The sequence below is a fragment of the Cygnus olor genome, chromosome 1, assembly GCF_009769625.2.
Source record: "Cygnus olor isolate bCygOlo1 chromosome 1, bCygOlo1.pri.v2, whole genome shotgun sequence".
NCBI lineage: Eukaryota > Metazoa > Chordata > Aves > Anseriformes > Anatidae > Cygnus > Cygnus olor.
In genome coordinates, this window is record NC_049169.1 from 111,121,097 (window position 1) to 111,130,809 (window position 9,713).

At 41.1% G+C, this 9,713-nt stretch overlaps 1 protein-coding gene across 1 annotated transcript in view; it reads right to left on the reverse strand.

Annotated features, from left to right (window-relative positions):
- The window catches only part of URB1 (URB1 ribosome biogenesis homolog), a 49,040-nt gene extending 39,592 nt beyond the window's left edge, over positions 1-9,448 (reverse strand). The window contains exons 1-8 of the mRNA XM_040577012.1: positions 8,996-9,448; positions 8,707-8,846; positions 7,190-7,341; positions 5,639-5,771; positions 3,641-3,737; positions 2,123-2,208; positions 1,649-1,774; positions 329-459 (exon numbers count right to left, since the gene is read on the reverse strand). Coding sequence (XP_040432946.1) covers positions 329-459; positions 1,649-1,774; positions 2,123-2,208; positions 3,641-3,737; positions 5,639-5,771; positions 7,190-7,341; positions 8,707-8,846; positions 8,996-9,131 — 1,001 coding nt within the window. The 5' untranslated portion in view covers positions 9,132-9,448. The remainder of the gene's footprint in view (positions 1-328; positions 460-1,648; positions 1,775-2,122; positions 2,209-3,640; positions 3,738-5,638; positions 5,772-7,189; positions 7,342-8,706; positions 8,847-8,995) is intronic.
- Between the last annotated feature and the right edge of the window lie 265 nt (positions 9,449-9,713).

A 9,713-nucleotide genomic window follows, 5' to 3' on the forward strand; every position in this document is an offset into this window, starting at 1 on the left:
ATCTTATAGTAACAGACTTGGTATCTAGTCATTCACTGAAATGGCTCAGAGAAACACAACCATTGCCTCCAAAACCCTGTGAATATAGCTGAGCACTCTCTACTCCAGTAGGCAGAGGTATAAGGAGATACGGTAGTTTGATCTTGGGAAGTTAAAAACAAAAGCAAAACAAAAACCAGCAATATATTTCTTTCTTCTGCCACAAGTTGCTGAGATAGAAGTAATATTAAGCAAAGTTAACTTGCAAAGGGCAGACAAGAAAACTAGTGAGGTCTTTCCTGTTCCTAGCACAAAGCACACATACAATCTCAGCTCACTGGTGACTTACCTTCCAGAAGTTCCAAGACTTGGATCATAGAAGGTTATGCCATGTTTCAGAGAGCAGCAGAGGTCCATCAAAAAATTATGAACAAGTTCTCGTACCATCCTCTTTCCCACGTCTTCAGAACCTTTAGTTACCTACAAAAATCAAAAAGAAGTAAAAAAAGACATGATTTTCAGTATCACAGAAGAAAATCTTGCCTCAATTTCTCTCTTCTGTAAGTCTTATGGAGCTCCTTTTATACAGAAATGCTAAAAGAAATTTCAATTTAGGTTCAGATTAACAAGCTAAGTTTCAGTATTAAACACATTAAATATTACAGTATTTGTTGTTTCACGGAAAGCAAACCTCACAAACTTACTTAGGTAAGTATGTGCTATCTGCAGGGCATTGCTGACCTAGGACTTCTGTTAAGAAGACAGACAAGACAGAGAAAAAGGAAGCTACAGAAAAGTAGTGATATATAACTTATGTAAATTCGGGAAAGGCCACACTGGGATTTTGAAAACTACGATGTAAAATTACAAACTTACAACCTTACAGGCAGGTTCAGCATGACGAAGTTCAGAAATACAAAAAAAAATCACTGAAGCCTTCAGTGTAAAGCAGTGTAGGCCAATTTGGCAGAAGATGGAACAACTTTAATACAGGACAAGAAAGATGGATAGCTAACAATGCACTGAATTTGCCAGTGTTTCAGGGAAAGAAGGTAGGGCATGAATGCCTTTACAGTCACCGTACAAAAATGGAAGAAGTAACCAAATACCCATACCTATAAAAAAGCAGAAAAAAAAAACCTGAACCCAGATTCCATTAATCTCTTACATTACTTTAGGAACGTGATTTTGTGGACTAGCAGAATCAACTACAGCTCAACCCTTAGAAACCCTGCCAGCCTCTCAAACTGTGCAAGCTGAAAAGGCTGGCAACCATCTTGGAAGTTTAGCTCTCACATCAGATCGGTCTGTAGGATGGAAATGAGGCACATTGTAAGAACACTGCTTCTAGCATATTATCCTATAGAGACATCCACGTGTCCAGGCAATGAAATACAATATTCATACCGAAAAGCCCCATTTCACCCTGGTCAACAGATCTGCATGGCAGTTCCGGCAATCAGGGAGGGGAAACAAACCCTCCTCCTTGAGCAGTGAGAAGCAGCAGAAAATCAGGGTTTCTTTTTCAGTTGCCCCAGCAGATCTCTCCTCTTGAACTCCCAGTTACCTAAACACAGTTAGCTATTTGAAAAACCATGGGTTAAACAAAGAAGAAGAAGAAAAAAAGCATGATAAGGAATACAACTGACAAAGAAACAAGCTACCAGACCTTGAAATCCCCAGAGCTGACATCAGTAATCCCATTCCATCGGTAAAGTGAAGCTATATGATTCAACACTTCTGCAGTAAAAAAGCGCACCTTCTGTGTTTTGGTGATATTTTTATTTTGAACCACCTGAAAAGAATTAGAAAAAAAAAGAACTTTGTTATAAGTTATCGCAAAATAATGGCAAATTAGCTACACACTTCACAAAATCCTTAACTAGCTGCGCAATGACTCACTTTCAAAGAGGACATCAGAAAGACATAACAAGCTTCAGTCCTCAAACAGTATTATGGCCAAGCTATCAACCTCCAACAAGTAGCATCAGCAATGGACACAGACAAACTTTCAGCAGTTTGCAGCAGCATGGTGCAAACATAGTGAAGAGCTGTGTATTTTACAAGAAATTACTGCAAATTGTTTCCAGCAGCAAAGAAAACAGAAAACAAAAAGCAAAGATGTTTCAAGTACATATCATACCTTAGTTTTCAGTGTGGAGAGTAGAAGATTGACAGTAGAAACTTTGTCTTCCTTTATTCCAGAGCGAAGAATATCTGGAATGAAATCTAAGACGACATTTCAAACGTTAAGTGAAGATGTGAAAGCTATTTTCATACGAAAATGCTTCAGGGAATTCATACCCATTTCTCTTCAATGTCATACTATTTACTTTGCCGTTATTTTAAGAATGAAACCAAAAGGCTGCAGTAAGAGTTCAGAATGATGATGCACCTATAACTACAGTGACAAATGTGTAATGCTGCCCAACCTACTTTCAGCGTAACTAGCTAATTTCCCAACTCAGTTATTAATGCCTTTCGCAACAGCACCTGCCAACTTCAAATATATTTCAGGTCCCAATCTGCTGTGCAGTATTTAAACTTGATGGGCTAATGATGGGCTTCCTTTCCACTGATGGGCTCACAATTGTTTCACTGGGTGAGTCTCAAAGGTTTGCAGGTTACATCTAGAACTACATCAACTTTCAGCTCACCTGTGCGTTCCAAGTTTAGAGAGCTTGAACGTCCCAGACAGGGTAATGAAAGCCAGATGGGCTGACTGGGTCAGCACACTGTAAACTGCCATCCCCTAATCTCAAAGAACTGAACAACTGCAAGCAACTGAAGGAAATCAGCAGCTCACAGGGTAGCATGCACAATAAAAGTCAATAATTATGACCTGGTTTTACTCCCTCACCATGGAAGAAATGAATTCCAGCTAACAGATTTTTTTTTATTTATATACATGTATTCTTAAGTATTTCCAGGTCCTGTTTGAATTCCTTCATAACCACACCAAAGGCAGCAATTTAGTGCTTGAGAAACTTCAGCAGTAGTTTTCAAACCACTGAAGTCAACATAAGTTTTACATTCAACTTCAGCACATAAGGGATCAAGTTTTCATTAAGTGTATGTAGGATTTGACTTTCTGGATCCTTGTCAGGTCAGTTTGGCCCTCTTCTCCAAGAGGCACGGACTGGGCTCCCATGTAATGCTTCCATAAAGGATGCAAAGGATGTTACAAAGGTCTCCTGAAACACTGAGAAAAAACAGTCTAAGAGTACACAAGTGTTGGCCTGCATGAGGGCAGAAAGGAAACTAAAGTACGTGCAGACTTCATCTTTAATGCTTTTCAAAAAAAAGTTAATAATAAAACACATCCAGTATTACTGTGTTATGAGCAAGTCTAGAGGCCATGTAGCTTTTTTCTGCTTATTGACTCTCTGGCCTCAAAAGTTGTATTACATTTACTTTTTTTAGATGTGTCATCAAGGGCTTTCTATTTTTGCACTGCTTTTTCAGATACAAAATGTTATTCTCAAGTAAAAGAGGCACTTACTAAATACTGAAGAAGTTTGAAGTTTTTCAGATAACAAAAATAAAAATGTTTTGTATCTTATTAGTGCTGTTTAACCGGTTCACATTTTGAATTAGCTCATATTTATTATAATTTTTAAAAGACTCTACCTTAAAATAAATGCAAGCAATTGTGAAATACCTTTTAATTCCAGCACTTGTATCAAGATTGCATTGTCACCAGCAATTAAAAACGAGAGAGCAAACTGAATGTAGGCCATACGGACATCAGGTCTTCCCTTAAAGGAAGAAAAAAGGTACTGTTGGTATGCAGTATTAATTTTGCAGTTGTGTACAATCTGTAACAATTGATTATCGTAAGTACTATAAAAAGATAAATTAAACAACTTTCACAGATAGGTTATGTACAGCCATGCAGTATTTTTTGAACACAAAAATACTCAAGAATGGTAATCACAGCAGTACTGCTCCATTTTTTTTACTATATAAGCTTCCAAAGCAGTGCTAATCTCGGGGACTCATGCCACCCACTGCCATCTTTGGGAGGCAGAGCATTACACATGCTTCCCAGCTATCACAGTTGCTAGCTCGGTCATGCAACTGAGACAGACTGAAAAAAAAAAAACACAAAACAACCAACCTACAAATTCAGGCACACTGGAACTAATGAAAGCTTTTCCTGGAATATGAGCATGTTACTTGATTTTATACAGAAAGTTCCAAAAAATCTAAGTTGCATGTAAAAAATGCCTGAAACAAGATACTGGCCAGGTTAAACACAAGGCAGAAGTGACTCAAGAAAGGGTTGAAAGAAGAAATAAAGAGAAAGAAATTATATTTTGCTGTAAGTTTTGGGCCTGGTATTTTTGTATTAAAAATTCAGCTCTGATAGTCAGTTATGATGTAGTCATTTCAATGAAAGTTGTGCAAGAATAAAATCTTCAATTTTGAAAATTTTTTCCTTGTATCTTACTCATGTATCTAACAAGGACATGGTCAAAAGACTATATCCATGCATTTCAATTTAAGGGGTGGTGATACACCCAAAGCCAACTTCTGCAGTAAGGTCAAAAGCCATGAAATCTGCCATTCCCAAATTGTTTATATGTAAAGCAATCAAGTAGAAGACCAACTCCCTCATCTCCTCCCCCCCAGAAGAAAACAAACCACCCCCCCCTTTCTCCCAGAAGCCACCTTTACCTCCTTTGTCACCAGACTGCACAAACCCAACACAAACATATACATTTATTCTGCAAGTGATCTTTAAAAACTAGGAACAAGGTATCAGTGCTGAAAATAAAACTGGATTTAACACAGACATATTTGGAATGAAATATAAATGTTTTTGTTCTAAAGCACTGGTTCAGGTCAACCTATTTTTAGCAAAACAGAGAGGAAACAAAAAATAAAGTTCCTTTTGGAAAAAGAGGAGTGACTGCTTCTACTCACTCGTGTATCCTCCTTTGGGATTTCAACCAACAGACTGTTTTAAACTCCTGGTTATATTTTGAAATGCAATTACTCTGACAGTAGAAGTGCTGGGCAAAATCCTCTCCCCATTAAAACAACTGGAGACCTCCATTTATTTCAGTGGGACCAAACTGCAATCCTTGCATTGAAAAAAAGACTTAACTCTTCACATAAACCAATCACTGAATAGTTTTCAGAAGTTTACCATTACTTTCACTCTATTTTAGCCATGAAAAGGGTAGCCCACAGAAACGATACCTTTTATATTTCATCAGAGCTTACTAGAGACAGACAAGGCAATTTGATGTTAAGCAGTAAACACTACAAAGCAGCGTTAAGAAGGTTATCCTGAAGAGCTCTGCACCCTGACAAGATGAAAACGATCAGCACGGGATGAAAAATGAAGGAAGCTATACCTTGGGGTGCAAGCCAGCTCTCCCACAACTGCAAAGACTCAGAAACATGCCCTGGGGATTTCCTACAAAAGCAGATGGGAAGCTCCTGCCCCATAGATTAGTTCTGCTGCCAATTAGAAACAATCAAGAAGCATTTCAGCCTGACACAGGACAGGAAGGAAGAGGCATGTTCTTGCAGATGAAAATATGGCAAAAGAGTCTTTGGCAACAGTTTAGTTTTAAATACTTGGTAGAAGAAAACTAACGGAGCCAAGGCATAGCATGGCACACCCACAGGCAGATGCTTAATTTACCTTCTTATCTCTTTTCTTCACTAATCCAGGCAGAAATTTGTTATTGAAATCAAAGTGGCTGTACACGTCCCTTGCTGCATCCGGCCCCTGAGCCACCATTGCTGACAACAGGGTAAGGCACACTCGGCTCATCCTAAAACGAAACAGAGGACAACCTGCAAGTTATTTCCAGGATGACAGTTATGCAAACCACCAATCCAAGATATTAAAATGTAAAAAAAGATGATTTTGAATCAAAATAAATCATCCCATTCCTCCTCTGACATCCACCCAAGCCTTCAGAAGTTTCAGGCATGAAGCAGGCATGAAGACTGAGACCTCTGTCCAAAAATGCTTATGTGCTTTACTGCCACGAACAGGTCCACAGGAGCTACAACTGATACTAAAGATAATGACATGTATTGCATAGGCCAAAGAAAGACTATAGGTTTTTTTTCTGTTCTTGTGCTAGTTAAATGATGGCAGTTTTCTTGCACTTAAGTATGCAGCACAGGAGCCATGTTCTTGACATTGATCTAACTCCCAAGATTTACTCTCAGTTTGGATTCTTGCTCACTGACCACTGGGAAAATTTGCCTGACAAATTAGAAGGGAAGTTAAAATAATCAAAACCATTGTTTAGGCCGTGATAATAGCAACTGGAAAGGAGGGGAGAGGGAAGAAGGGAAAAATGAATGCCTATTTATATTCCTCCCAAAAATTAAGCTGTAGTGAGAGGCTGGACATTCATCTCATAAAGTAAGATAAAAGGAAGGAAGTGCCAAAAATTAAGGACTCCCAGATTCCGTGGGAATCTGAAATTTATCTCAATGGGAACATTGACATGGTCATCAGTACAAGCGTGTAGACCTCCATCACCTGAATAGCCAATACCCAGTAAGAGTTTTGGAGTCTGTCCATATTTTTCGCTCATGGCCTATCTGTAAGAAAGCAACATGATGAAAGCAGAGATCCTATCTAGACATATTACCAGTATAAAAACCCCTTTGCACATCCACGAGGTAGCACAGAAAAAGCAGAGCATATTCTTTTACGGTGCTCATATTCCAAGTAATTTCATGGTGAAGAACATTATGAAAAAGCAACTGACACAACATCAAAAACTTTTCAGTATGGGCAGTTTTGTTACTGAAAAAAGGATACCATCACAAATCTGCAGTCTCCGCTTTGCAGGTTCTAGACAGATTTCTCCAGAATTTGTAAACTTTAATTTATTAATAAGTGCAAATCTTGCACAGTTTCAAAATCTATTTTACAATATACCTATCCACAAGCATTTGGAATTGTATGTGCAGTTAAGTTGCTGCAGTGAGATCAGCCCAGTGGTCTAGGAAGTATGGTCACATCCATGAACTGGAAACCTTGCAAAGACTTCCATGTGCAATAATTTTACAAAATGTGGAACAGAATCATTAAATAACGGTGGATCATTAGCAATAAGTCAGGCTGAGTTTTGCAGTTTCTTGTATTTATGTGCAAGACCCGGATAGCCCTTTGGGATCAATGCAGAGCAACTGAGATATTCTCCTCAACAATATGGAGAAGACTTACCTGTGATTTTCAGAATACAATGCAGCATAGATCAATCTCATGTAGGTATGAATCAACTTTTTGACTATGTTCATTCCCACAACAGAAAAATGGGAGAGGTCACTGGCTGTCCTCAGCAAAATGGCTTCCAGAGCTTGAAAGATTAATATCATCTGTAAAATACATAAATATAATAATACCTGTCAATATCAGATAGGGCTTGAAACTGTTAGCTGAGCAAACAGCAAAAAATGCCTTTAAAAAGAAGAGCAATCCTACCACAAGAGGAAAACTTCCAAATATGAAGGTGAAGTTAACTTCTGAGTTCTCTCCCAAACGCTTCCTTTTCTAAAGGATCAATTCTGAGAGTGCGTATCTTCAAGGAAGCCCATTTACAGGCACTATATGAAAGACTAGAGAGTAACAGGGGGGCAGACAACTCCTCTTATTTTTACAGCTGCTAAACTGATGAAATTCAAAGGACAACCCCAGTTGGAAGGCCATGCCATATATGCTGACTGAAGGCCTGGACAACCCTGGACAAACAAACTGAATGCAAAAAAAAGGGTCCTTCCTCACATATGAATGGAGACCTATGTGCACATGCATGATTTATCTGTATGCACAACAGCAGCTTCTGGGAAGGCAAAAGCTGACTGCAGCGTAAATCTTAGCACAGGCTGGATGGATCTATTTAAGCTGGAGGCCAAGACCTAGGGCTGATGAACCTAAGCTGTAAGAGGGAACCGTTACTAAGTGCACAATAAAATCTGCTGGAGGAAACCATGTGAACTGCTCCAGCCTCGCAATCAACTCCTGGCTGAAACTAGAGCCCACTCTGCACGGGGAACGTATTCATTACAAGTATTAGCCTCCATTAGTAAAAGGATCTTGAAGAAAGCATTTAATTGGCAATGGTTCTCATTACACAAATTGTCATTACACAGACAGAAATGACAAACTAATGCAAAGACCGACGCGTGGAGATTAAAGTGAAGAGCATCAAATTTTATGTTGTAAGCAGCCTTAAGTTAATAATGCTGCCACGGTACTCACTGTGAAAAGAGCTTTTTAATTCTTTAGTTTATTCATCATATTCTGAGGAAGAAAACCTGTGTCAAACTCAGATGAGAAAAATGACGTCAAATTTATCAGCGGCTTCTTGGACATATTGGTGTGTCAGCGAAATGTCTAGTTATGGTAACAACTGTCTACCAGACAATTTTTAATTATTGAGTAATTGTTTCTGTTAACCCCCTAATTTTATTTATGGTCTCTTGCTGACGTTTAAAGAACTGTAAGAGGTTAATTTTGGCTGGACTACTGGCTGTGCTGCACATTAAATACAGGGATGTCTTTGCACTGGAAAGGCCATCTCCCACTTGGCCAATGCTTCTGCCACTGTGACTTCCAGTGAAAAAATACAGGAACCACACACCTAAGTGTTATCAGGGTTATTTATGCTGCAAAGCATTTCTTCAGCAGTTCTGCTCCCAGTTAGGTCAGTCATTAGCACACAAACCCCACGGCCGACTTACTTCGCTTTCCGGCTTCCTCTCCCCATCCAGCAGCTTGAAAATTTCGGCGCATTCCACGGAAATCTTGACGTACCCCTCCACCACATCGTAGAGCTGGGCAGCCGGCAGCTCCTTCGCCACGGACACGAAGGTTTCCAGGCCTGCAAGAGAGCGGCGAGCTCCGCATGAGGGGCGCCCCCCGCGGCTTCCAGCCAGTCGCAGCCGGGGACGGCGGCTCCATCCAGCCGCCGCCTGCACCTCGCGGTCCCCCCCCGGCCCCACAGCGGGGTCCCCCCGGCCGGCCCCTCACCCTTCCCGGCGGTGCTGGGGTCCCGCAGCAGCGCCTTGAAGCGGACACCGGTGAACTCGCCCTCCTCGCCCCGGGCTCGCTTGGCCGCCGGCGGGCCGGCCCCGGCCCCGGGCACGCCGCGCCGCTTGGCCGCCATGTCGCTGCCTCCGCCCCGGATGCGCCCCGGCAGGAAGAAGCGGCCTCCTCCGGCCGGAGCAGGGCTCCGGGGCTGAGGGGAGAGGGTCAGCCCGGGCTGCTCGGTGTCTGAAATGGCTTGTTTGGGGTGTGCTGCGCTGTGGGGTGAATGGAGGTTTTGCCCTCACTGGGATGTGCCCGGAGAAGCGCGGTGGCGGTGAGAAAATCCTTGCCCCCCGAACTGCTGGGTGCGCAGTGCCATCAGGTGGAACGGCAACGGCACCTAAAACACATTGCTACATCACTGAGACAAAATGAACACCAAGTTAGGATGCTGTCCAGAATAACCCCCTGCTCCTACTGACAACTAACGAATAAAAGCAACGTGACTTACTTAATGCTGTTCGTGAGATCAGTTTTTTTTGGTCAAAACTGCTTTTTAACTGCTTTCCGTGTGGAAAAGAAGTGGTCCAGAAGAGGGCAACATTAACAGCCATTCTAGCATTTAGCATTGGGCAAACGCTTTAATGTGAATCGAAGGTGCTGCAGTATTTTGAGAACAGACGGTAGAGTAAAATAAGAGATAGCAAGCAAAGTTAGAAAG